At 52.2% G+C, this 27,867-nt stretch overlaps 1 protein-coding gene across 2 annotated transcripts; it reads right to left on the bottom strand.

Annotated features, from left to right (window-relative positions):
* Positions 1–27,605, bottom strand: LOC114704354 (major vault protein). 2 transcript variants are annotated; one of them, XM_028885543.2, is made up of 16 exons: positions 27,500–27,590; positions 24,563–24,676; positions 16,766–16,924; positions 16,446–16,641; positions 12,052–12,175; positions 11,806–11,937; positions 9,883–9,977; positions 9,393–9,629; positions 5,877–6,158; positions 4,868–5,112; positions 4,596–4,793; positions 2,566–2,952; positions 1,826–1,942; positions 1,281–1,407; positions 635–823; positions 1–274 (listed from the first exon to the last, which is right to left on the bottom strand). In XM_028885543.2, the coding sequence occupies exons 2-16, from the start codon at positions 24,610–24,612 to the stop codon at positions 140–142; spliced, it is 2,673 nt and encodes an 890-aa protein (XP_028741376.2). In that variant the 5' UTR covers positions 24,613–24,676; positions 27,500–27,590; the 3' UTR covers positions 1–139. The 2 variants fall into 2 exon arrangements, with proteins under 2 accessions (XP_028741376.2, XP_037066357.1); XM_037210462.1 differs by lacking the exon at positions 24,563–24,676 and having other exon boundaries at positions 27,500–27,605.
* Positions 27,606–27,867: the final 262 nt, after the last annotated feature.

The following is a 27,867-nucleotide window of genomic DNA, read 5'->3' as shown; positions in this document are numbered from 1 at the left end:
TTGAATTTCCGAAGTTATCGTTTTATTTTATCTATCGTCAGTACAATCAGTGTTGACCTAAGGCACGGCGCGGCTGCTTCAGAGAGATCGGAGCAGGAGACTGGCAAAGGCCACCCTTCCCCAGGCTGGGCCTCCCACGTTACTTCTGTGCTGGCGGCGGCTGACCGTCAGCCCCCAGCCCCAGCAGCCCGAAGGCCGTGTTGAAGAGGTTGATGGGAGAAGAGCCATCTGTGATGAGAGTGGATTTCAGGCCCAGGGACTGGAGAAGTTTCACCTGCAGGGTGGGAGGATAAAGTCAGGCAAGAAGCCCCTCAGAAACCGGTGCTTTATCTCGGCTGCTCCCTCTAGAGGGGCCCTCCTAAACCAGCCACCGTCACCCCGCGCGGGTCACCCTTCCTGACTCTGAGGTGCTGATGTCTCATCTGTTTCTGTCCCCCTCACAGCGCTGGCTTGGCAGGGTCTAGGACAGTGCCTGATGCTGGTGCGGCATCGCATGGTGCTCAACGACAGGTCACAGAGACAGCTCACTCCCCAACCCCTTCCCATCCGCCAACATTTCCCCAAACGCGTTTGCCTTTTACCTCCTTGGCTCCCAGGCCAACATCCACTCTCCCTCTGTGCCTTTCTGTCTCACCTGCATCTCCGGCCCAGCCACAGCCAGGTCCTTGATGGTGCCGGGGCCCAGGGCCGCTGTCATCTCCTTGAACTTCTTTGCCTCCACATCCGCTAGCTGCTGCGCCTTGCTCACTTCCAGCTGCAGCTGGGCCCGGGCGTAGACCAGTTCCAGCTCTCGTACTTTCTGTACTCGCTCCAGCTCAGCCTCCTGGAAGAGGGAGACCAGGCCAGCTTGAGGTCATGCGGCCTAGGAACTGTGCAGCAAATCACCCAAGCCAGCAACCCCCGGGGGGAAACTGAGGCAGAAGAGAGCCTCAGGTGCAAACCCCAGCTAGGCCACTCTTGAGTTGGTGACTCTTAGGCAGGGGTCCCCCAGTCCAAGCCGCAGTGTAAAATGGAGGTGACAGGTACCTCAAGCATGGAATGAGGTCACGGATGTAAAGCACACACCACAGGGTGGGCGACGCTTCAGGGCTCAGCCGTGGGATGACTAATGAGCCCCGTCTTCCGTTACCGAGGGCAGACTTGGCAAACCCCTGGGAGCTTGAGCAGCGCTGTGTGTCAGGCTGTCTACTCGCTATCCCGCTTGGTTTCGGGGCCTTCAACCAACGACGGGCCTCTCCCCGGCCCCAATGCCACCCTTTCCGCAGCCACCCCCAGCTCACCGTCTCAATGGCCAACGCCTGCGCCTTCAGCTTGGCCTGCAGTACAGAACCTTCCCCTTCAATCCGCGCAGCCTCGGCCCGGGACTCGGCCTCTGCCTTGGCGTTCCCTGTGCTTTCCACAGCCATGCTGCGGGGGAAACAGAGTTGGGGGAGACCTAGAAGGAAAGCCCGCCCACCCAGGGACTTGAGGGGGGCACCATGACACAGGTGTGACGGTCAGAGGACAACTTGTGAGGATCGGTCCTCTCCTCCCGCTGGGTGGGTCCCTGGGAACTCAGGTCATCAGGCTTGGGAGCAAGGGCCTTGACCCACTGTGTCGCCCTGCTGGGCCATGATTTTTAATTTTCTTCCAATGCTGGGGGTGGAGCCTTGTACGTGATAGGCAAGTGCCCTACCTCTAAGGCACATCCTCAGCCCTTCTTGGGTCTTGATTTATGCCTGAAAGTGTGCTCTGCTTGCCTCTCACCCCGACCCCTGCCCGAGCCCAGCAGCTTTGCCAAGACCCTCAGACCGGCCAGTCTTTCCACCTCCATGTCTTGGCCCACCTCATAGCCTCAAGCTCCAAGAGTTCCTTGCGGGCTTTCTCGGCTTCTGACTGGTCCAAGATCTTCTGCCTCTCAAGCCGGCCACGGGCTTCCTGCTCTAGTCTCTGAGCCTCATGCCTGGGCAAGAACAAGAGCAGATGAGATGGTAGTGTGAGGCCAGAGGGGAGAAAGGAGCACCTGGGGCAGAGACTGACCCTGGCCCCCTCCCCAAGCACTCAACCTGCCCCTGGACCCAGAACAATGGGCAAGGGCAGCAGCCATAGCGCAGCTCTAGGCCTGTGGAAGGCAGACATGCCTCATGGCTCTGCTTTCCTGGAAGCACCCTCCCGTGGGACGAAAACAGGCTAGGGTGCTTCCAGACACGGATGAGCACCTGGGAGCAAGTGGATGAGTGGGAAGAGAGTTACAGGAGAAAGTAAGGGGTCCTCCGAGGAGGTGACCTTGGGCCGGAAAAAGTACACTAGGCCAAGAATTTCCAAAGGCCCAAGGTGGGACCAAGCTGAAGGCTGGGGACAGGAAGGCAGAACTCTCCTGGAGAGCCTGGAAGGCCCTGAAAAGAGTGGGAAGCCACCGGAGCGGGAACGTCCTGTTTTAATGCTCATGCTGGGTAGAGAAGAGACCCTTGGGGACCAGATGGCAGCAGGCAGACCATTTGTAAATGCCACTTTATTCAGGTCTAGGCACTAGCTGAGGTGCTTCCCCTGTCCCACCCCCCCAACCCCCCGCCCCACCCCACTCACTTGGCTGCTGCCTCCTGGGAGTTGGTGGTAATTTCAATGGCTAGCTGGACACTGCGCTGAAGGGCGTCCCGGGTCCGCTGGTCCACAGGCTCTACAGACTGCACGTCCACACTGCTGACCACCAGCCCATTTTGGGGGAAGATGGCGCGGTCACGAGCCTGGGGCAGGAGTGTGCCATCAGGACCTGTGTCTTCGGACATCTCAAAGCCAAAAACAGCCATGCGAATGATGCGAGCTGAGTTCTTGTGGAAGTCGTCAAAGGTGACGGAGGCTACGGCCCCTCGCACTCGGGACGCGATGGCTTTGCATGCGTCTCCCACGAAGTCGGGCACGGAGAAAAGCTTCGCTGTCTCTTCAGGGTCATCCCGGTTCTTCAGCTCAAAGTGCCTGTGAACAGAGAGGCCCAGAGTGGGAAGCTGTTTTCCCACAAGAAGTGATAGCTTTTCCGAGCAGGATTTCAACACCCATCCCCTGGGGCTCCTACAGTGGAGATGTTAATTTGTGCCCAGCAAGCACCTCTGTTCTATCTTCAGAGTCCCTACGGTGGAGATACCTATTCCCCCATTTTACAGAAGAGGAAATAGAGTTAGAGGTGTTAAATTCAAGGTCACACCACATGTGGCAAGACAAAACTTGAATCCCAGGCAAGATGGCTCCAGGGTCTGTGCTCTTCACTGTCGCTAGGCCAGCTCCCTCTCTGCCTTGGTCAGTGTGCTAGCTCTTCACCAGACGCCGGTGAACACCACGTCTCCAGGTGACTCCTGGAGACAGGGCCTCACCCAGGAGACCCAGGCTGGCTTTGAACCCTTTCAGCTGACACTGGCCTTGAATACCTGATTCTCCTGCTTCTACCTGCTGAGTGCTGGGTTACAGCCATGCACTGTTCTGATAGTGTTCATTTAAAAAAAAAAAAAAGTATTGTGTGTGTTTGTGTGCACAGTGTGGGAGGGCCATGGCCTTCCTATGGAGGTCAGAGGGCCACTTTGTGAAATCGGCTCTCTCGGTCCACCTTGATGTGGGCTCGGGGACAGCTGAGGTCGCCAGGGTTTGTACAGCAAGCTCCTTTACCTGCCCCTGCTTTACCTGCCCCCTGCTTTACCCACGCCCCTGCTGGCTTTTTGGAAAAATAGTTTGTTATTTCACAATTTCATACACGTATATAATGTATTTTGATCACACTTACCGCAGTACCTCCTCTATTCTTCCTCCCACCCCACCCCCACGCCTCCTTCCTAACCTCACTCTATGACTTTTTTAAAATGACCCCCTGAGTTAATTCGGGCCCTTTGTATGAGCATTGGTATGGAGTTGTTTACTGGAGTGTGCGCAACTTAGAGGTGGCGACATCACTGAAGACAAGCTATTCTCTTGCCCCCAGCACCCCAGCATTCAATGTTTCATTACAGCCTTCCAGTGCTCTGTGAAGTAGGTCAACTTCATTTCCCAGCGAGGGAAAAGGAGGAAAACACAACGTTCCTTATACGGGTCCCCAGACGGCAGAGAGCACAGCTGGGACGGGACCCAGCAGTGTATTCTGGCTGCAGGTTCACACCGCTCATGTTCACTGATTATAAAAAACCATTCTCTTAAAAAAGAAAACTTGCAGAAGCCTTTAGTCCCAACACCAGGGAGGAGAGCTAGGTGAATCTCTGTGAGTTTGAGGCAGCCTAGTCAACATATGAGTTCCAGGACAGCCAGAGCTGTAGAGAAATCTTGTCTCAATGCAGTGTTAAGCAGGGTAGTCCCCTTTTACTGGGGCCCTGACGCCCCCATCCTAGAAGGTTAGGCCACACCCTCCCCACATTTCCTAAACTCCCAGCACCCTCCTGGTCGAGGGCACCGAGGCCTGCCTCTGCCCTCCTCGTTCCTGAGGCTGCCCCCAGGTCCGAGCTCCCTCCTGGTCTAGGGCACCGAGGCCTGCCTCTGCCCTCCTCATTCCTGAGGCTGCCCCCGGGTCCCAGCGCCCTCCTGGTCTAGGGCCTGCCTCTGCCCTCCTCGTACCTGAGGCTGCCCCCGGGTCCCAGTCTCACCAGTTGTAGGCAAGTTGCAGCTGCAGCCGGGCATGGTCTGCGGTTTCAATGGTGATGACGTCAGTAAAGAAATCAGGTCCCAGCAGCAAGCAGAGTGCACGGCGAGCGTGTGGACGCTTGGGCCGCCCAGCAGACAGGGACAATACCGTGAACTGCTCCTCAGGGTCCAGGGACACTAGCTCAGGCCCAAAGACCACTCTGTGGAGAAAGGGGGACGTCAGACCCTCTGAGAGCATCGCTCGGGACCCCGCAGAGGCCTTCTGTCTGCTCACCGGGCTCTCTTGGCTCTGTAGTCATACACCTGTACAGCTGCATTGTGTGGGACACGGTAGCTGACCACTCGGGTCTTGTTCCTTGGAGCTGAGGGCTGAAGGACCTTGCCCGTGACCGTCTGACCCCTGTCTGCCAGAGGGTCATGCCCCAAGGTCAGCAGTTCCTCCACCCCGGGAGGCAGCTCCTTTTCCCATAGGACTTCATCCTGGGTCAGCATGTAGGTGCTTCCAATCACAGCCCGCACCTAGGAAAGGAATTTTCAGAGAGGGTAGGAGGGAGAATGTCACCCCTAGTGTCCTGAGCGGACCCTGTCCAGGGCTATCACAGTATCCTGGTTAAAGGAGGTCTCTGCAGGAAGGCTGCACTCAAGCTTAGTTGCCATCTGCGAGGTGCTTTCTCAAGCTATGCCCAGGCTTTACTTTCCTCATCTGTATAATGGGCCATCCGGGTTACACAATGAGGAGCATTCACAAGTCTAATTCAAAGAACAGCACTTGGCAAGTGCTTGATAGTATTTCTAGGATTTCCCTTGATGGAGCAGCATGGGGGGGCATCACAGCCACAGACGTGACCCTAGGAAGTACCTCATATACACAGACATCATCTTGGACTCCGAATTGTTTCTACATTAGATCCTCAGGGAAAGAGGTGGCCAATGTAGTCCTTAGTCAAACCAAGGTCAAGGTTTTTTAGGTGAAGCAGCAAAGGAGAGTCTACAAGAGATGTGGGCCGTATTCCTGTGTGACCTTCATGCTGGGATCACATCTGCAGTAGGGCAGAACCCCTGTCCTAAAGCCTAGTTCATCCTCTCAGCTGGAAGCTCTAAAAGGTGACATTTAGCACGAAGACAGCAGGTGGAATATGAAATGGCCTCACATCTGCCCGACAGCCACCTGGCTGCTGCTGTGTATGCTGTTGGATCCTTCCCCCAACCTGCCTCTTCCCATTAGCATCGCCCGATTGCCCAGAGGAAGCCACTGCTGGCCCCTCCCACCCCCCAGCTGGTACCTTCCCGGTCTTGACATCCTGCACATAGATGCCCTCATTTTGGTCCAGAGGGATGGCCTGGCGCTCCTCCACCACCTCCACTTTTGCAGACGGCACGTACTCCAGGGGCCCGCGGATGAGCCAGCGGTCTCCCGCCTGGTGGGAGACCTTCTCCTCCTCCTCCCCCTCCTCCAGGGCCTGCAGCGCCCTCAGCAGCAGCCCCTGCTGCTCGGACAGCACGTACACATCCTGGATGCCTCTCTCCAGCCTCTCCCCTGGCTGGAGGAAAAAGGACTTCTCTCCCTAGTGGGGAAGAGGGGAGGTCAGGACGCGGAGCCACTCAGGCCTCAGCAGAGCCTTCTGGCTGGCCGCCTCTGCCGACCTTGAGCCGGCTCTTCTGGGGGCCACTTCCCCATCCACACGCTGTGCTGGGCTTGTGTCGAAGACGGAAGCCCAGCACACCCCCGTCATAGCGCCTGTCTCTCTGTCTGGACAAACGCTGGCAGCTCACCTTGTCAAGCCTGTAAATGGTCGGGACCTAGGTCCTCAGGCTAAACAAGTAAGAATTACCCTAAGCTGGGTGCAGTGCATATGTCTGTAATCTCCACACTTTGGAAGCTAAAGAAGGATCATCCTGGGTCCAAGGCCAGTCTAGGTAACAAAATGAGAACCCTGTTACAAAAACCAAAACAAAGAATCCCCAAAGAAAATAAGATGGTCACAAAGAAATGATATTTATTTAACCTATTGTTGTTTTTCATTTTGCCCACGGTTTGTTTTATTGATCTGGTAGAATTTGAGGGTGGATGTGGTGATATTGTGTTCCCCAAAATATTGTGCACCCTAATAAACTTATCTGGGGTCAGAGAACAGAACAGCCACTAGATACAGAGGCCAGAAAATGGTGGCACACACACCTTTAATCCTATCACTTGGGAGGCAGAGATCCATCCGGATCTCTGTGAGTTTAAAGCCACACTGTGAACAGCCAGGCATGGTGACTCACGTCTTTAATCCCAGGAAGTGATGGCAGAAAGGTATGTAAGGTGTGGAAACCAGGAACTAGAGAAGGTTAAGTTTAGGCTTTTGAGCAGCAGTTCAGCTGGGATCCATTCCGGATGAGGACTCAGAGGCTTCCAGACTAAGGAAACAGGATCAGCTGAGGGATTGGCAATGTGAGGTAGCTGTGGACTGTTCTGTTTCTCTGATCATTCAGCATTCACCCCAATACCTGGCTCCAGGTTTGATTTTATTGATAAGACCTTTTAAGATTCGTGCTACAGGTGGGCAAACTCTGGTCACAGGGCCAGATCTGACCTGCCACTATGCAGTTTATTGGTGGTGTTGATGGTGTGGCACTTCGCCATGTTGCCCAGGCTGGCTGTGGACTCCTGGACTCTTGGATCAGGCTCTTGTATCAGGTGGGAACACAGCTGTACACTTCACTGGCTTTTTTTCTTCTCTCCTTTGAGAAGGGGTCTTGCTGTGTAGCCCAGGTTGGCCTCAAATTCTCAACCCTTCTGCCTCAGCTTCTTAAGTGTTGTGAGTACAGGTGTGTGCCACATCTGGCCCAGCTTATATTTTAAGGAATATACAGACTTCTCTCTGTATCTGTGTTCTATGTATAATGGGTTCTAGAACTTCTCACCTAAAAGCCCCAAAGTGGTGCTCAAGTCCCTTATGGATACAGCCCACACATCCTCCTATGAACCTTAAATATAGATCATATGTAGATTACAGATTACTGATAATACCATGTAAAGGCTGGATTAGGAAAAATAATAAAGAAAAATTTACATATTTTCTGTTCAGATGGAATTTTTCCAAAAATTTTTTGTCTGCTGTTGACTGAATCATAGATGTGGGACTTGTGGATAAAGAGTGCTGACTGTGTTTGTGTGTGTATGTATGCGTGTTTAGGTGGGAGGGTATGTGTGCATGTGTGTGTGGATATGTGTGGAGGCCAGAGGTCAACCTTAGATGCCACTCCTCAGAAGCCAGTTAACTTTTTTAAATTGATGTTTAAACTGATTTATTACTATTAATAATATTTTGCATGTATGTGTGCACATGCCGTGGCACACATGTAGAGGTCAGAGTTCAGTTTGCAGGAGTCAGTTTTCCCAGTCTACCAAATAGGTTGTGGGGATTGAACTTGGATCATCATGCTTGGTGGGAAGCATCTTTATGCACTGAGCCACCCCGCCAGCCTTCCCTGGTTGTCTGAGACAGGGCCCCTCACTGGAACCTGGGGATCAATGACTAGACTAGGTTGGCTAGGCAGCAAGCCTCACAGATCCCCCAGGATCTCCTGCCCCAGCCCTGGGATTCTAGGTACATGCCCCATGCCAGTGGGGACGAGGCATTGAATTCAGGCCCCATGCTTGCCTGTTACCAACTGAGCTGCTCCTCAGCTCCGGACTGTTTTTATTGTGATATAGTCCACAAGTTTTACCCATTTAGAGCATGAAACTCATGTTAGTAGATTCATAATCACTTGACTGTCTCAACTGTGTAAGTCTAGAATATTTTTATCACCTTGAAAAGAAACCTGTACCCGTGGCTCCCATCCATCTCCAACCAACAATCTACTGCCCGAGCCTCTGGATTTCTACATTCTGGACATTTCACATATATGGAATCATACAGTGTCTGCCCTTTCATGTCTGGCTTCTTCACTTAGCTGCTGTTTTCAGTCTTTGTCTGTTGTGGTATAAAAAAAATACTTTTTTTTTAAATTCCACCATATTGATATGCCACATTTTTAAAAATCCATCCATCCATCAAATGATAGACACTTGGGTTGTTTTGTTTGTTTGTTTTTGAGATTGGATCTCACTATGTAGCCTTGGCTGGACTGGAATTCACAGAGATCTGCCTGCCTCTGCCTCCTGAGTGCTGGGATGAAGGGCGTGGGCCACCGTGTCTGAAAAGGGCAGTCTTGGCTTTTACTACCTCCTGAACCCCTTTCTTTTCTTTTGTTTTTAGACAACATCTCATGTGTTGGGGTGGCCCAGAACTCACTCTGGGTCTTGAACTCCTGATCCTCCTGCCTTAACCTCCCTAGTGCATTGAGTAGCTTTAGTCCAAATCTTATCCACATAAGGCCTAAGCTGTCTAGTCCCTGTCTTTGCGGTGGCAGCTTGCTAAGCTGTCACAGGGGGTGGAGGAGGGCGGGGGAGGGGGGGAGGGCCGGGGAGGTCAGGAGAGGGCAGAAGGTGGGGAGGCTGTGAAATTTGTCTTATACAGAAGAAAAAGGTTCTGGAACATGGAGGAGCAAATCCCAGGACCTCTAGGTGGGGCCGAAGTTTCCAGAAGTGGCAGCAGCAGGTCCATAAGGTCTGAAGAGGAAACCCAGGACCACTAAGGGAAGTGAATAGGGCAGTGTGTCAGGAATGTAAAGCCAAGTGTGTAAAAGCACTGACGGTGTTGAGAATGTGTGTACTGTTTAGAAGAAGTGAAGGGAGCGAGATTAGAAGACCTCTGGTCACTCAAGGGTCTTGATCCTCACGAGCTCTGGGGCGGAGGGTGGCTTACCTTGACGACACGCTTTTGTCCCAGCTGGTTCTTGCCATCTGGTCCCATTGGGTCAAGGATGACACAGTAGTGCCGAGGTCCCAGAGTGGTGATGGGTACCACCCCCAGCACCTCCTCATAGACATCTGGCACATGGGCTTCTGTGTCCCGGACGGTCACTAACCACTCCTCCCCAGTGCGGTGGACCACTCCCCGAAGGTCCTTGAAGTTCTGCAGAGCCCGGAGGTGCAGGGCTGTCTGCAGGAAAAAACACACACGGGGTGCTTGTGGAGGCCTCCCCACCACCTCCCCTCTGCCAGCACCCTGGATTTGAGAATACCGTAGGCCCCTAACTGGTCCCAGTGCCCACCTACCCTGGAGGATGCTCCAGGGCTGCCCTCTGGAGATCTGACCTATGACCTGAGGGCTGCTGCTTCTCCTTTCCTGGCACATTGTCTGCCTCTCTGAGCACTGCCTAGCCAGTTCCCTAACCCACATCCAGAGCACAGACCTTTTCTGTAAGGATCACAGCGTCCACCACGTCCAGCACCTCTTCGAACACCGCCGGGAGATAGGCACCCACGGATCGGACCAGCCACTCCTCACCTGGGTCGTGAGCAGGAAGGAGGAGTCAGCACAGCTAAGCCTCCCGCCATGGCTTCTCCACACAGCCTAGGTGACAGGACCAAAGAAAAGCCACCCCCCAACACTCCAGGGTTGAGCGCCTGACAAGGTCCTTACAGCCGCTCTTTTCTATGAGGCCAGAGGAAAGTAAGATCCATCCCAGAAGATTTAAAACAACAACAACAACAGCCTTTGTTGTTTTGCGGGGCCTGGTGGCGCATACCCATAACCCCAGCACTCATGAGGTTAAGGTGGGAGGATCAGGAGTTTTCTTTAAGCCTAGGCTACATAGGGAGACCCATCTCAAAAGGCAAAACCCAAAAAACTGCTAAGGCATTTCTAGAATGCCAAGTCACCGCTCCAGTTTCAGCTTGCGATGCTGTCTCTAAGCACCAAAGACTTGATTTTCCATTCTCCTGCAATGGGCAGAAGGCCCTCTACTGGGCCTGCGAGTGTCATGTTGTTTATTGGAGCAGCGAGTCTACCAGCAGCAAGTCACCCAGTCTCACCCTGCCTGGCCACAGACCCTGGGCAAGGGCTTCAGTCTTGCCATGCGGAAAATGGGGCAGCAGGGCTCACACAGCTGTCAGGGGCCCAAATAAAATACCATCCATCACTTTGAACCAATATCGGGCAGACGGATTTGAACACCTTACTTTTTGATCTAGAACCAGGTAAGAGGTAGCCACTGCCCACAGTTTAGGGTAAAGAGTGGGGAGGGTAGCTGGGTGTGGTGGCACACTTTTTTAATCCCAGCACTCAGGAGGCAGAGGCAGGCAGATCTCTGTGAGTTCAAGGCCAGCCTGGACTACAGAGTGAGTTCCAGGACAGCCAGGGCTACACAGAGAAACCCTGTCTTGAAAAACAAAACAACGCACTTATAATCCAGCAGTCAGGAAGCTTAGGCAGGATTGCCATGAGTTTGCAGCCATCCTGGACTACAAGATGAATACCAGGTCGGGGCTACATGAGACACTGTCTCAAAAACAATAGACCTGGGGAGCCTCTTATCTGGCTCAGAGGTTAAGAGCACTGGCTCTTCTTCCAGAGGACTTGGGTTCAATTTCCAGCACCCACATGGTGACTCACAATGGCCTGGGCCTGTTACTCCAGTTCTAGGGGATCAGACACCCTCTTCTGGCCTCCATGGGCACTGGACATGAAAGTGGTGCACAGACATACATAAAACACTCATACATGTGAAAATAGGGTGATGATATATTTTTTTAAATCTTAAAACCAACAATGGGCTGGAGAGGTGGCTCAGAGGTTAAGAGCACTGGCTGCTCTTCCAGAGGTCCTGAGTTCAATTCCCAGCAACCACATGGTGGCTCACAACCATCTGTAATGAGATCTGGTGCCCTCTTCTATATACATAATAAATAAATAAATAAGTAAACAAACAAACAAACAATAAGGGGGTGGGAAGAGGGAGGAGGTGGGATCTGTGGGTGGCATGTAGAGTGAGTAGAAAATTTCTTAATAAAGAAAAATGAGAAAAGAAAGAAAAACCAACAATAAGAACAAACAATGAAAGACAGAGACAGGCCGGGCCATGGTGGTGCACACCTTTAATCCCAGCACTCGGGAGGCAGAGGCAGGTGGATCTCTGTGAGTTCAAGGCCAGTCTGGGCTACAGAGAAACCCTGTCTCAAAAAACCAAAAAAACAAAACAAAAACAACACCAACCCCTCCCCCACACACACACACACCAAGAGCCCTGCCCAGGCTTCACATGATTCTCTTCCTCCCCTGCAGGGAGCCCTTCCTGCCCACCCTCCAGCCCAGTGGTGCCCTTTGTTGACCTCACCTGTCACCCTCTCCTTCCCTTCCCGGTCAAAGCATTCCTTCCGCGCCCTTAGCCGCAGCGCCTGGTTCTGTTTGATGACTGTGGCCTGAATGATCTCCACGACCTCCACTTCCTTCTGGGGGATGTAGGTGCCTGGGGAAGGAGGAGGAAGCCCATGAGGACGGTCAGAGATATCAGGGTTACTGCAGGGAGGCAGGAAGGAAGCCCTGGCTCAGACAAAGCTGGAGAGACGGAGACGGAACTCACCAGGCCCCTCAAACAGCCACTCGTCTCCTGCCATGATCTTGTCTCCATTCTTGTCCTCGAAGTCCAGCAAGGCCTTCAGATGCAGGGCAGTGTTGGGCAGAACCACCTGCAGCGGGGTGATGTCCTACGAGGAAAGGGTCATGCAGTGTCTGAGCTGTGATCCCAGGGCTCAAGCCTGATCCTCGGGAGATCAGAGTCCACAGCCTCAGTCTCTGGGAGGGCCGCACTGCTGTGGATCAAATCGGGGCCTGAGAATGCTGAACCAGTGCATCATCACCGAGCCACACATCCAGCTCCACAGCGTCCATCTTTGTCATCTCCATTAAAACCACAGTGGAATGTATAAGGGTAGGGTGGGCCCAAGGCCACCTGATCTGAAGAACTAGTGAGGATGTCACCACTGAGGAGCCAAGAACACTGTCCTCTATCGAGGACAAGAGTGAGGAGAACTGGTGGAGAACGGGGGAGACATCAGGAAGCTGAACAATGACAATTACAGGACCTGGTTTGCATGGATGTTCTAGAACGGCAGTTCTCAACCTGCGGGTTGTGACTATCGCGTGAATATATTCAGGAATATATCAGATACTTACATTATGATTCATAACAGTGGCAAAATTACAGGTATGAAGTAGTAATGAAATAATTTTATGATTGGGGGTCACCACAACATGAGGAGCTGTATTAAAGGACCGCGGTGTTCGGAAGGTTGAGAACCACTGCTCTAGAAGGAATTTGAAAGTACAAACGTAAAGCTGGGCATAGGGGCATGCGCCCATAACCACAGCACCTGAGCAATGCCAGCGAGAGAAGTCAAGACCCTCCTCAATTACACAGCAAGTCCTAGGTCAGCCTGGACTACATGAGACCCTGTCTCAGAGAGAGAGAGAGAGAGAGAGAGAGAGAGAGAGAAGAGAGAGAAGAGAGGAGAGAGAGAGAGAGAGAGAGAGAGAGAGAGAGAGAGAGAGAGAGGAGAGCGGGACTATAGTAAGTGCTCTACAACGCAGATTTTAATCTTGTGGCTTTGCTTTTGGTTTGCCTCATGTTCACAGCATTCCAACCAGCAGGAAGGGGAGGCCTTACAAAAACTGACAACTTGGGCTGGAGAGATGGCTCAGAGGTTAAAAGCACCGACTGTTCTTCCAGAGGTCCCGAGTTCAATTCCCAGCACCCACATGGTGGCTCACAACCATCTGCAATGAGATCTGGCACCCTCTTCTATATACATAATAAATAAATAAATCTTTAAAAAAAAAAACTGACAACTTGAAAGTTTGCAGAAATGTCTTTACAAATAGGACTCGATTTGGTCTTTGAAAATATTCTAAACCAGGCAGGAAAGAAAGAGGTTCAGACATGTTGGGGGTGGGGCAAGTCCACATAGCTGTTGCCGAATGGAGTCAAGACATGAGCCCAAGTAATGCCCGCGTTCCCCATGACAGACTGGCGTGGGCTGCAGAAGGTGGGCACTCACTTTACCCCCTGGCCTCACACTGGACTGGAGAGAGGCAGACCATGTATCAGCTTCTGTCTAGCCTAGGCTGTCCTCAAATCACCATCTTCCTGCCTCTGCTCTCCAAGGCACATGCCAGCACACCTCACCTCACTTCCTGTCTGCTGGATCACAAAGCATGCTGTCTCCCTGCCACGTTCCCCGTTTAAACTACTAGGAAGACAATAACACCTTCCTAACAGTCCACTGGCTGCCCGCACTGATTCTTTCCAGTTTGTCCCCCATGGCCCTGCAGGTGTTTAGTTTAGGCACCTGGTTACCCAGTGATGTCCCTAATCAATACTGAGAACATGGAAGAAGAGAACTGGGGGGTTCGGATGTCTGAAATGAGGCTGTTCTAGAAGAGCACTCCCAGCCGCAGCCAGGAGTCCTGTACGTCAGCCCTGAGTGGTCAAGGACACAGGAACAGGGGGGTGCACAGGAGGCTGAGGACAGACTATGAAAGCAGCAGGGACAGGGACAATGTGGACACAGGCCGGCCTAGAACTCCTGCCTCTGCCTCTCAAAGGCTGGGATGACAGGCAGGTACCACCATGCCTGACTTGTCTTAGGGCTTTGCCAGAGGAAGTTCAGTGGAGGTGGGAGGTGGGGCCAGAGGGGTTTGTGAAGGAGTAACTTAGAGACGTCAAGTACACACTGCTAAGAATGAGCAGACAGGAGAGAGAAAGCCATAGACAGCTGGGAAACAGACCCACAGGCCAGCAGTAAAAGCCTGCAAAGGACTAATGTTGCACACCCTCCCACCTGGCAAGTCTCATTTGTTTCTGCAAGATCTGGGGGAAGCCAGGTGAGATGGCACACTCCTTTAATCCCACACTTGGGAACCACAGGCAAGCGGATCTCTGCCTTCTGACCTGCCAGGACTGCTGTCTCAAAATAAAACAAAAATCTGGGGGAGCTGGAAAGGTGGTTCAGTGTGTAACGGCACTCACAGCTAAGCCTGACCATCCAGTTTGATCCCTGGGACCCACAAGCTATTCTCTGAGCTGCACGTGTACTCTGTCAATGTGTGCTAACACACACACACACACACACACACACACACACACACACACACACCATCATCATCATCATCACCATCATCACCATCATCACCATCATCATCATCAAATAGTCTGTTTTCTTTTTAAATACCTGGAGTTGGATGTGGTACTGTAGATCTGTAATCCTAGCACTTGGGAGCCCGTGGCATGAGGACTACCACAAGTCCAAGGCCAGTTTGGTCCACACAGAGAGTTCTAGGCAAGCCAGGGTCACATGGTGAGGTAAAACCCTGTCTCAAAGCCAAAGTAAAACCAAGAACAAACGAGCAAGCAAAACAAAAGGAAAGTTGAAGGCCCAGCTGCTCTCGTGGTCACGGCTAAGGAGGAGGGTGAATCAGAAGATGCCCCTCATGCCACCAGCAAATGCTGCCAGCCTCGGGAGAGCGTGAACAGTGACGGGAGATGGGAGGGCCTTCTCTGTGACACCCCAGCGCTCCTGTCTGGGTGGGAGAGGACGGACCAGCTCTGGGAGAGTGTAGGGGAAGGGGGTGAAAATGAGGCAGCCACGGGGCTGTGCTGCTGAGGCCCTGGGCTTCTGAAGATCCTTCTCACTACTTCAAGCACTCCTCACCCAGGGCGGGAACAGCCGGTCAGAGGTCAGATGAGGGTTTAGATTCTTGTTTGTTTGTTTTCTTATTTTTTTTTTCTTTCTAGACAGGGTCTCACTATGTAGCCCTGACTGTCCTGGACCCGCTCTGTAGACCAGGCTGGCCTTGAACTCACAGAGCTCCACCTGCCTCTGCCTACTGAGTGCTGGGATTAAAGGCGTGTGCCACCACCGTCCTACTTCCACTCAGATTCTTTAATGATTGCTGTCTTAATCATTTCTCATTATTTTTAGTTTCATTAATTTTTTTTTCTCTTCTGTGTGTGTGTGTGTGTGTGTGTGTGTGTGTGTGTGTGTGTGTCTGTGCGTGTTGATGTGCATGAATTACCATGCACGTCTGGAAGTCTGAGATAACTTACGGGAGTCAGTTCTCTTCCCACCTCAGGTCTGGGGGATGGATCTCAGGTTGACAGGCAGATGCAGCAAATGCTTTTACCTGCTGGGCCAGCTCACTGACCCCTCATTATTTCTCTACATCCTCCTTCTCCCCAGCTGTGTGCATCTCTACGCTCTCCCGGAGTCACGCTATTAGGCACTCAAGAGCAAAAAGCACTGATTAGGGCTTGTGGATATAGAGCACTTGTCTAGCATACGCAATGCCCTGAGTTCTATCCTTAGCGCTGCAGAAAGGGGAAAATTTAAAAGTGGGCTGGCTAGATCGCTCAGTGGCGAAGGCACTTGCTGCTGAGCCTGATGACCTGAGTTCAACCCCGGGACCCGCACGACGGAAGGGAAGAACTGACTCCTGCAAGTTGTCCTCTGACCTCCACATGCAATTGGTAGCATGCATGCACACCCCAGCCCCCAAATAAATAAGTAAATAAAATGTAAGGACAACCCGAAAGGCACTGGTCTGTAGAGAAAGTCAGTTTAAAGGTAGAAAACACCGTGCAGGCAAAGGCAGAACTATTGAAGAAATTGCAGTAGATCCCCTTGCTTGGGAGCTCAGGCCTGAGGGCAACATGGATGAGGGTCTGGCCGTGATGATGGTAACAGTCACAGGCATCTGGGGATGGATCTTGTGACATGAGGGTAAGTCTGTCTGAGGTGTGTGTGGAGAGCAGGGTAGTGGGGATGAAGGGGCAGCCAGTCAACTTTGCCCCTGCTGAGAATCCATAAACACCCCTCCTCCTCAACCCCGCCCACAGGCCCTTTGTCTTCCCGCGGGAGGCCAGCAGGAGCCCTAGCAATCGCGGCAGGGCAGGCAGAGTTGGAAGGAAAAGCCAAGTACCTTTTCCAGCACTTCCCCTGGGTACAGGGGGAAGGGGTCCTGGGCCAGCCGGATCTCTTGGTCAGCATGGCGAAGCCGAACTTGCCCTGTGGTGTCAAATAACACCAAGCTCTGGGCGTCCCGGGACACAGGGTTGGCCACTATGCAGTAGTGGCGTGGGGGAACTGTCACCATGCGTACCGGGGCAAACAGTACCCTGTAGTAATGTAAGAGAGGGCGTGAGGACCAGGGCTGCTGTTCCAAAGGACGCAGTAAGTCACCTAGGCAAGGCTCATTCCTGCCAGCTAGGCTCTCCTCAGCTGGGACAGCTCTACACCAACCTCTCATTGTCCTGCCGGATGTAGGTCTTTGGTCCAACCTCCACGCGGGACACATTGCTGTTTTGGTCCAGCACGTGGATGTAGTGGTATGGGGGGATGCGGATGATGGCCTCTTCAGTTGCTGTGGTTGCCATGTTGAATCCCACGCCCCGGGAAAACCTGATTGCAGCATGGAGGATAGGTAGAGAAGACAAAAGATAAACACAGGGCATTTGGGACAAGGCAGGGCAGTTCAAAGATGGCCTTCCCTCTCCAGCTCCCCCAATTACCCCCTTCTTCACCCTACTCCCACCACCTCCTCCTCCTCTTCGGATTTTTAAAAATTAAATATTTTACTTTATGTCATGTGTATTAGCTTGCATGAGTTTATGTGCACCACGTGCTTGCATGCAGGAGCCCTTAGAGTGGCCTCTGGAGCTAGAATTAGTGGTGGCTGTGAGCCACCACCACATGGGTGCTGGGAACTGAATTTGGGTTCTCCTCAAGAGTGGTAAGTGCTCAACTGCTAAGCCATTGCTCCAGCCCGTGTGTGTGTGTGTGTGTGTGTGTGTGTGTGTGTGTGTGTGTGTGTGTGTTTTATATATATGGATATATATGATTTACTTTATGTGTATGAATGTTTTACTTGCATGTATGTATGTAGACTTCATGTGTACCTGGCGCCCCACTGGGGTCAGAGGAGGGTATCAGATGTCCTGGAGTTGGAGTTAGAGGTAACTGTGAGACACCCAATGTGGGTGCTTGTTGGAGCCCACCTAGGTTTTCTAGTGCCTTTACCCAGCAGGACGGCAGAAGGGGAATGACTGGACCACAGGCCTGAGTACCAGGTGTTTGGAAGGGTCTACACTTGGCTGTGTTTAGCAAGGGGGAGGTCCTTGGCCCTGCCCCTTGGCATTGTTATAAAAAGTCCTTCGGGATACAGTTCTGGGCTGGTGGATAAGGATCCAGGCCCTCCCGAGGCTCTCCTTCCTTTCTATCTTTTTCTCTCCCCTCTATTTCTATCTTAATCTCGTATTCCTCACTTCCTGGGGTAAATAAATGTGGAGCTGGCCTCCCACAGGTGCCGGGACTCAAACTTGGCTCCTCTGCAAGCACTCCTAACCTCTGAGCCATCTCTCAGTGCTCCTCCTCTTCCTCCTCCTGCCTTGCCCCCACTTCTGAGATAGTCGGGCGCTATAGCCTCGGCTGACTCTGAGCTCATGGTCTTCCTGACTCAGTCTCTTGGAATGAAGGCCGGCTTCTGCCATACCTGCTTCTCCTTTTCTTATCCCCATACCAGACCTCACCTCTGCTTGCTTCAGTTACCCACAAAGCCCAGAGGTACTGCCACCTTTCCCTCACTCCAGGCCACTCCCTCCACACACTACCTGTAGATCAAAGGTTTCCAGTTCCTAAGGTGCACCGGGCAGTCAGGCCAAGTTGAGCGAGCAGATCACTCTGCGGAAGAAACTAAGCAGCCTTGTCCTGCACACACCAGGGAGCCATGGCTCTGGGAAGCTTGCTGGCTCCTCCAGGGTCAAGCAGCTTTTTATTGCACGACTCAGGAAGGCCTGGCTGCATTCAGGTGTCCTCCCTGCACCCCTCCCCCTTCCTGTGCCCTAAGTAGTCCTGAGGTGAACGTTTCAGAAGTAGGTCCCCATCACAGAAAAGACCCAAGCGACACTCCCATCAAACCAGGTGGCTTCATAGCTTGGCAAAGCCCTCTAGTCTCACCCTTCTTCGCCCGGTCTGTGGATGGCCCAGCTCCTGCTGTCAACACTGTCACAGTATTACAGGTAGGGGAGGGGAGGAGAAGAGGCAAATGGTGGTACGTGGTACCCACCCACTCCATGTTTTTACCTCCGAATCCGGGTGATTTCACTCAGTGCTTGGCTTATTTGTGAATGTCACACACCCTTATCCCTGCCCGTCTTTATACCTAGCACCCCTTGGACATTGGACAAGTCTGTCTGAGTCAGAAAAAGGCAATTAAGTTTGCTAAGCAATACAGAGCCTTGACCCAGAAACTATACCTGAACTTTCTCCTTCCTCCCTCCCTCCCTTCCTTTCTTCTGAGTGTGAGTGTGTGTGTGTGTGTGCAGTGCCTGCAGAGAACACAAGAAAGCTTTGGATTTCCTGGAGCTAGAAACACAGGCAGTTGTGGGCTGCTTAATATCAGTTGCTGGGAACAAAGTCCTGTCCCTGCAAGAGTAGCAAGTCCTCCGAACTGCTGAGCCATCTCTCCAGAGCCTGGAAATATTCTGCCTTCTGTCTCTAGACTAGCTATATGTGCTTCTGCTGAACATCTGGAATGTGGCTAGTGCATCTAAGAAAATAAAGTGTTGCTTTTTTTTTTTTTTTTTTTGTATAATGAATCTTGTCATTTAGCGCAGATTGGTTTTAAATTGTCTTCCATCTTCAGCCTCCTGAGTGCTGGAGCTACATGCATGCTCCACTATGCTTGGGCAAACCATTGTGGCTTTCTCAGTGTTGAGAATGGGACCTTTGGGCTTCCTTGCACAAGCTGGGCCAAGTGCTCTACCACTGTGCTGCACTACATCCTGTCCTGGTCAGTTTTTTTGTCAACTTAACATAAGCTGGTGTCAAAAGGGAAGAACTACAATTGAGAAAAATCCCCCATCAAATTGCTTGTAGGCAGGCCTGTGGGGCATTTTCTTGATTGCTAGTTGGTAGAGGAGGGCCCAGGCCACTGGGGACAGTACCACCCCTGGACAGGTGGTCCTGGGTGGGTAAGAAAGTGGGCTGAAGCTGGGCGGTGGTGGCCCATGCCTTTAATCCCAGCACGCAGGAGGCAGAGCCAGGCGGATCTCTGTGAGTTCGAGGCCAGCCTGGTCTACAGAGTGAGATCCAGGACAGGTACCAGAACTACACAGAGAAACCTTGTCTCAAAAACCAAAAAAAAAAAAAAAAAAAAAAAAAAAGAAGAAAAAAAAAAAAAGACAGTGGGCTGAGCAAGTCACCAGGAGCAAGCCTGTAAGCAGCATGCAGCATGCAGCAGCAGCATGCAGCATGCCTTCATGGCCCCTGCTTCAGGTCCTGCCTCCAGGTTCCTGCCCAGACTTCCCCGATGATGGAATCTAACCTACAAGATGTAATAAACCTTTCTCTCCCCCAAGTTATGTTTCTTCATCGTGTTTTATCACATTAACAGAAAGCAAACTAAGACACATCCCCAGGAAACATTTTTATTTTAATTTGAGGGGCTAGCAGTGTGGCTCACCAATAGAGCACCAGGCCCAAGGCTCAGTCTCCCACATGGGAAAAAATTTAAAATTTTAATTTAAATAGGCCATTGTGGCTGGTTGATGCCATTTTGACATTTGGATACTATAACTCTAAGTAGCTGTGACTTAGATAGAGACTATGAGTCATTCAGGGTCACACAAGATGAGGTGTTATTGGGACTAGAGCCCTGAGGCAACATTTGATTCTTTTTAACTGTTTTCAATATTGTTGTTACTATTTTGAATTGTTCTGACAGAATTGAGGATTGAATTTCACAAATGCTAGACAAACTCTCTTTCTGGCTCTGAGCTATATCCCCGCTGGTCTTTTCTTTCTCTAAATTAGGTAATTAGAAACACTGGCAACATTGGTTAGGGACCTGCATTCGGAAGCCTTGGGCTGAAGCAGGCATATGGCTCAGGTGACAGAGTGGGTGCCTATCATGCCTGAAGCCCTGGGTTCGATTTCCAGCACCACATGGGCTGGTGTGGCGGCTTCCTCCATCTGCAGTCCCAGCACTCAGAAGGCAGAGGAAGCTCAGGAGTGTGAAGTTACCTTTAGTCACACGGCAAGTCTGGAGCCAGCCTGGGCTACAGGAGACCCTACCTCAAGACAAAAAGACACCACCAAAACAAAACACACAGGATGACAGGTTTTTGTGTGCTGTTTGGGGTGTGTACAGGTGCGTGTGGAGGTCACCCCGGAGTGTTATCTTCAGGTGACATCTACCCTTCTTTTTTTTTGGAAAATTGTTAAATTAAATTTTATTTAGCAGGTACGTGTGCCGCAGTGTGCCTGTGGAAATCATAAGACAACCTATGGGAGTAAAGTTGGTTCTTCTCTTCCACCGTGTGGGTCAAACTCAGTGTGTCAGGCTTAGCAGGAGGACCTTTGCCTCATCTCTCCTGTCCCACCTTGGTTTGTTTTTGTTTTTGTTGAGACAACCAAACTCCTCTGGGTCAGGAGGGCCTGTGGCTTGCCAGCAGGCTAGCGGGCCAGCCAGCTCCAGGGCTTTGTCTGTCTTCACATCCCCAGTCCGGCTACCGTCACAGTGTTTAGCTTTTACTTAGGTGCTGGGACGGAACTCAGGCCCTCTCCCTTGAACGACAAGCACTTTAAAGGGAGTCATCTCCCCGGCTTGTCCGCTTTGCTTCCCACAGGAGAGGGACGCAATGTCGCTTGTGCCGGTTAACACCGCCAACTTGACAGCGTCCACAGTCACCAAGGAGACAATGCCCAGGGCTCGGCTGTGAGGGAATTTTCTAGATGGGATCCCTGACGTGGGAAGACCAAGCCCAGCCATCACTCCAAGGGCTGCGGGCTCACACCGGACCAAAAGGAGAAAGCAAGCTGAGCTGAGCAGCGGCATCTGGCTGTTTCCTGGTACCTAAGTGGGCACCGTGTGACCCGTGGCCTCAGAATCCTGCGGCCATGCCATTAGGCACGGTGACTGCATCCTCAAACGGTGAAACACTCAGGTCCTTCCTGAAGCTGCTTTTGTCCTTGTGACACACGCAGGAACTAACACACTGCCTCTTTCTTTAACCTGACGGCCATGTTGGGATTTGACGGAGAGCTGTCCTGAGCTCCTTTTCCACAGGAGGCTAAGCTCCCTAATTCTCAGGAGGGTAGCTTTTCCGGTCTCAGAGCTCGACTTCTGACTTCCAGGCTCTGTGCCGACTCCCATCCTTCGGCCCTGAGCGCTCCTCACTATGCTCACGTGGCTGTGCTTTGCCTCTATGGATATGAAATCCTGTTCGAGGAGAGCAGCGTTCAGAACTCCATAAGGCTGGGGCCACCTAAACTGTGACTTAACTCTCCCTAACTTTTTTTTTTATTGGTTCTCTGTGTAGCCCTGGCTGTCCTGGAACTTGCTCTGTAGACCAGGTTGGTCTTGAACTCAGAGATCTGCCTGCCTGTGCCTCCTGAGTGCTGGGATCAAAGGCGTGAGCCACCAACACCCAGCTCCTCTCTTTCGATGGGTGACCTTAGACAAGTCCTTTGTTCTTCTATCTGCCTCCTCAGTTACAAAATTCGGACGGCAGTCTTTTCCCGGCACTGCAATGACACCTTTGGAGAGAATGCACCAGAGCCAAGCCTGGCTTTTCACCAGTACAGGAATAGACAGCGCCCAAGGCCCAGTTTTCCTAAGGCAGTGAGGGGTGTGGCTGGGGCCTCCTTCCTCACCTGGCATTAGGGCTTAACTCTCACTTGTCTGTGGGTAAGGAAGGAGCTAAGTCTTGCACCAACCTAACCCAGCCCTGGAGGCACAGCAATGCAGAGGCTTTCCCCCAGTGGGAGCGTCTCTCCAGGGGCTCCTCTGCAGGTCCACGGCAAGGAAGAAGGCCAGGAAACCAGATGGGACAAGAGGAAGGGCCTGGGATGCCAGCAGGGTTTGGAAGCCCCACCCGGAAGAAGGGTACTGTAGAAAGTCTTCTGAGGTGGGAGTAGCTACCAGGCACAGCCTCTATTGGCTCCTCATCGTACAATGCTCCACTCCCCAAGACTGAGGCCTCTCCACCATCTGTCACCCCAGCTGGGAACAGTCAGGGGCCTGAGAGCCTCTCCCAGCTCAGTGACTCAGCAAGAGCCTTCCTCAAAGCTAATCAGGCTAGGTTCCGGCTTTGTTCGGAGGCCAAGGCCCTGCTTCAGTACAAGGTTCCATTTCACTTCCCTGTCCACTCCCTTCCATGCCCCACAGCTGTGCCCTGCACAAGACCACCAGCCAATTCCCTGGAGCCCACATGGCCCTTGTGCCTCCAACACTGTATTTGTGACAAGTCTCGGACTCGCGTGGCTTACTAGATATGTGCAGTTAGTTCCAGCTTTGATTTCTGTTAAGTCAAGGCCCTCAAAAGACAGCGGTATGCTGGGTGCGGTGGCACTTGCCTTTAATCTCGGTATTTGGGAGACAGAGGTGGGAAGGTCTCCGTGAGATGGAGGCCAGCTTGGTCTACATAGTGAATTGCAGGCCAACCAGGGCTACATAATGAGACCTTGTCTCAAAATAAACAACATAGAAGCCAGTGATAAAGGACTCTTGGATGTGTCTGTGTGTGGGTATGTGCATGTGAGTGCTGGGAATTGAACCCAGGTCCTCTGCAGGAGCAGGACCAGCTCTTAGCTGCTGAGCCATCTCCCCTGGAGGCTCTTAAAGTCCTGTAAATCTGGGGCTTTGGATTTGGGGACAGAGGGTAGGGTCTGAGCACCAAAATTTTTCAAAGTTCTCACAATGTCTAAAAGACCGAAAGCCCCTCCAGAGGTGAAGGTGGCCCCACTAGTTCAGGCTAGCCTGGGTCACACAGAATGATGTCAGGGTGTGGGGGAAACCTGGGTCTAGGGCATCATGCCTGTCATCCAGCATTTAGGAAGTAGGAAGAGGCTGCAGTTTGAAGGACTGAGTTAGGTAACAAGTTTCCCTGTAGCTGAAGATACAGTCTGACACTATCTCAAACCTCAACAGAACCAGGTGTGTTGTTAATTCCACAGCTTGGGAGGCTCGGGTAGGTAGAGATCTCTGAGTTTGAGGCCAGCCTGGTCTATAAACAAAGTTTCAGGGCAGCCAAGGCTACACAGGGAAACCCTGTCTCTAAGAACCAAAACAAAACCCCAACAGCAGGAAAGGTCAGTCTGTCAGGGCTCTGCCATCGCAGCCTCGGCTCTGAACCACCACTAGCAACGGAACTTCCTCTGTGGTACAGATAAAGTGGCTATCCTGAAGCTACATGTTGGCGGCGGCGGGGAGGGGACAACTCATCTTTTTGTTTGTTTTTTGAGACAGAGTTTCTCTGTGTGTAGCCCTGGCTGTCCTGGAACTTGCTCTGTACACCAGGCTGGCCTCGAACTCACAGATCTAAGGCGTGAGGACCAGGAACTTGAGGCTGATTAAGCTTTTAGGCTTTTGCGCAGCCGTTCAGCTGAGATCCATTTGGATGAGAACTCAGAGGCTTCCAGTCTGAGGAAACAGGATCAGCTGAGGAATTGGCAAGGTGAGGTGGCTGTGGCTTGCTCTGCTTCTCTGATTTTCCAGCATTCACCCCAATACCTGGCCTCAGATTTGTTTTTATTAATAAGACCTTTTAAGATTCCTGCTACACAGATGCACTTGCCTCTGCCTCCTGAGGCATGCACCACCACCGCCCGGTGGGAGGACCCATCGTAAGCACACCGGGCTCAACAATCAAATCAGACTGCATGTGGAGCTCGGGGTCTTTTCCTCCTTTCTCTGGTGGGTATCCGGTCCAGGGTAGCACCAAGGTGACTGTGAGGTTAAGTGACAATGACCCTGAACCCTAATCTGCCTTCAGGAGAACGACACCACAACCCATTCCAGCCTCATCCCGGCCCTGTGTGGCATTCCGGTTTGAACAGCCTCTCTCTCGTGGCTAACAGTTCCAACTGCCCAGCATCATCCTAACGTCACAACTCCCGCATTTCCTAGTGTAAGCACTAACACTACCGAAGTTCACTTTCCTGCCTTCTCTGATAAGAACCCTTCTCAGGTTTATTCCAAAAATAAACCTGTGCCCCCACCAGCCTGGAGCGTCCTCATGTTCTTTTCGTTATACACACCTCTCAGTGCTGAGATTATAGGCCTGTGACACCACATACAGAAACTTCATTTGCCAGCCCCTCCCCTGGCTAGCTTCAAGTAGCTTCCCTTGTCTCCGGCTCTGCTCACTGGGTCTGGACAGGGCAGACGAAAGTGAAAGTGAAATCAGTGCCCCAGCCCAGCCACGAGATCGCTGTCCACTTGGGGTTTGAGAAAAGGTGAACGAACGTTCAGTATAAGCGGGCACTCTCCCTCCGTGACCTCACCTTCCACCGTGTTAGTTCGGGGGCTTGAACTCGGATCATCGGTGAGGCTTGGTGGCCATCTCACTAGCCCCTCTTAAAGAAAATCTTAACCAACCCAGGCCTGGAGTGGCAGCCTACACCCCAATACTGGAGCATAGGCATGCTCAACTAGGGAAGGCCAGAGTGAGACCCCAAAAGAAGAAACTCTTAACCTGAACCGTGGCCCAGCCAGGTGCCAAGCTGCTCTGCCAGCCCAGAACTCTGCCCCCAGGACGTTACAAGTGAATGCCGATTGTCAAAGGTGAAGTGTGGACTGCTAGTGGGCTGGGAACCCCTGACCGAGAGACGAGTTTTCTCTCCCGGACAGGACTTGCCTGGGACTTCTTTCTTTTTTAACTTTTCTCCGTGTGTGTACAAGTGTGCAGGTGCCCATGGAAGCCAGGAGAGGTTATCAGATCCCATGGAGTTAAAATACTCCTGAGCCCCCCAGTGTGGGTGGGTACTGGCGACCCAACTCAGATCCTCTGAGCAGCAAGTCCTCTAAGGCACAGAGATATCTCTCTCTGTAAGGCCCACTTTGGTTTTTTTTTTTTTTTTGGTTTTTCAAGACAGGGTTTCTCTGTGTAGCTTTGTGCCTTTCCTGGATCTTGCTCTGTAGACCAGGCTGGCCTCGAACTCAGAGATTCGCCTGCCTCTGCCTCCCGAGTGCTGGGATTAAAGGCATGCACCACCGCTGCCTGGCTCCCACTTTGGTTTTTAAGAGGAGTCTTATTTTACTGGTAGGATGGCCTTGAACTCTGGACCAGCGGCTCAAGCTCTCATACTTGGCTTCTGGCTGACATTTAATCCTATCCACAGTCTCCCAGGCCTTACTTAGGATCTGTAGGATCAAGGTTTACAGGAAAATTCTGGAACTTGTATCTGAGGCATAACCCTCACTACCAACTCCTACTTGGAACAACCCAACCCACCACATGTTAAATATCTTTTATTGACTCATTGTGGCCTAAGATGCCAAGGTCTAGCTCGGTCATTCTGCTCTTGATGTAGACCAGGCTTGCCCTGGGTCACCACTATGGCAGTATGGCTTGTGAGGCCATGGGACAGAGGATATGGGTGGGGTTGTTGCTGTCCAGGAAATGGCACCAATGGACAGTCAAAGGTGAACATTTTCTGTAACCTGAGCTAGTGACCAACCTCTGCTACACAAGAAGCTGAGAGTATGGCACACACCACAGGAAGTCTGAACACCCAAGAACTCAAGGTAGTAACTGTCTTGCCCAATGCCCCACCTCAGAGCAGGGTGGATACCCTATGTGCCAAAGGTATTGGTCGAGTTTCCGGGAGAGCCATCCAGAACTCCTGTGATGGCCAGCCTCTCTTCCCTGTCCCAAGGGTCCTCAGGTAGGAAGCAGAGGACATTAGGAACAGCTGCCTCAACCACCTTCTCCTACCAGAGCTGGGCTCCAGTCAGAGTTCCCAAGTCCCCAGAATCTTAGGCTGGTTGTCCATTTGAGCTCACTACTGTTCACTTCCTCTTCCCCCAAAGATGCGTGTTCTCACTGAACTCTGCACCTTCTGCAAATTAAGCTACCCTTATGACCATCCTGCTCGCCAGTTCTCAAGTGAGTGGCCAAGGCCCATAGTTGGCACAGCCCTGCACAGAGCAGCAGGGAAGCCTCTACACCTGACAGAGAAGCGAATCGAGGGGGTCAATTCACATGCCCATCACTCAAGAGAAAGTAGAGCCCAGTCCCTGGGAGTAAGGGCAGGGAAGGAAGACCAGAGATGGAGCCCGAATGGAGGGTGGAACGTTCGCTAATTGGCTTTTGTTATTTGAGACAGGATCTTACACTGTACCTCAGGCTGTGGTGGCCCTATGTGACTCAGGCTGGCCTCAAACCTCCGGAGACCCTCTTGCCCCAGCCGCCCAAGTGCTGGGATCAGAGGTGTGAACTGTGTCTGGCAAGGATCCCCCGTTTGTTGTTGTTGTTTTTTTTTTTTTAAAGGAAGTGTGCTAGGGGCCAAAAACAGGGTCTTAGATATGCAGTTACTCGTGACACTGAGTCACACCCAATCCATCAGTTTGCAGAGTCTCTGCCTAAAATACATGAAACTCCAGGTTCGATCCCCAGCACTGACTAAACCTGATGCCGGGGGCAGACATCTATGTCAGCGTTCATTCGGGAGGGGAGGCAAGAGGAACAGATGTTCAAGGTCATCCCGGGCTACAGAGTTCAAGCAAGACCACTTAGGAAATATGAGACCTTTTCTCATAAAAACAGAAGTCAAATAAATAAAACAGAAACAAAAAGATGTGGGGTCTCACTATGTGTCTAAGCTGGCTTGGAGCTCCCGGGCTCAAGGCATCCTTCTGCTTCAGCATCCCGAGCAAGTAGTTAATAAATGTGTGTAACTGGGCCTGACAAAAGGACCCCCTCACCTCCAACCTTCTGTGAGATCCCGATGTCGGAGAGGCTGGAGGTGTTGGGGGATGAGGACATCGGCAGGGTGTTTGAAAACCCAGAAAACTAGAAAGTGAAACCTCCCAAGGAAGAGCTACCAACGCCCTCCTTCCTGCCCTTTGTGACTAAGGTGTTACTGCCCCAGAGAAGCCGCTGGAAAGCGGGAGCACGAGAGAGCCAGTGGGGCAGACCCCCACTCGTGGGCTGGGGTTTGGGGGTCCCGGCAGGGTCGCGATGCCGTACTCACATTTAGCAGTGTAGCTGGCTGCTGCAGGCCTGCAAGTAGGAATTCCCCTCACCAACACCAGGGATGACTTCCCGAAAGGGCTGGGCAGGCGGGGGCGGAGCCTGAATATTTAAAGGGCCCTGCAACTTGATCTTTTCCTCCTCCAGACACTGCCGTTGGGTCCATACTCAGCCATTTCTGCTTCGGCACTACACGGTGGGACTGGACTGAGACTAGAAAGGGTCAGAGGCCCTAACGGGAGGGGGGGCTGGTCAGAGGATGGGTGGGTACACCCTGCTCTATCTGGCTTCAACATTCCAATGTGGAGGAACACAGTTCTGCCTCTGGCCGAGTGAGAACAACTGTCGGGGTTCAGTGGCAGTCTCTGC

The sequence above is a fragment of the Peromyscus leucopus genome, chromosome 1 (genome assembly GCF_004664715.2).
Source record: "Peromyscus leucopus breed LL Stock chromosome 1, UCI_PerLeu_2.1, whole genome shotgun sequence".
Lineage (NCBI taxonomy): Eukaryota > Metazoa > Chordata > Mammalia > Rodentia > Cricetidae > Peromyscus > Peromyscus leucopus.
Note: the sequence above shows the minus strand (reverse complement) of the source record. Positions and strands in the feature narration are given on the sequence as shown.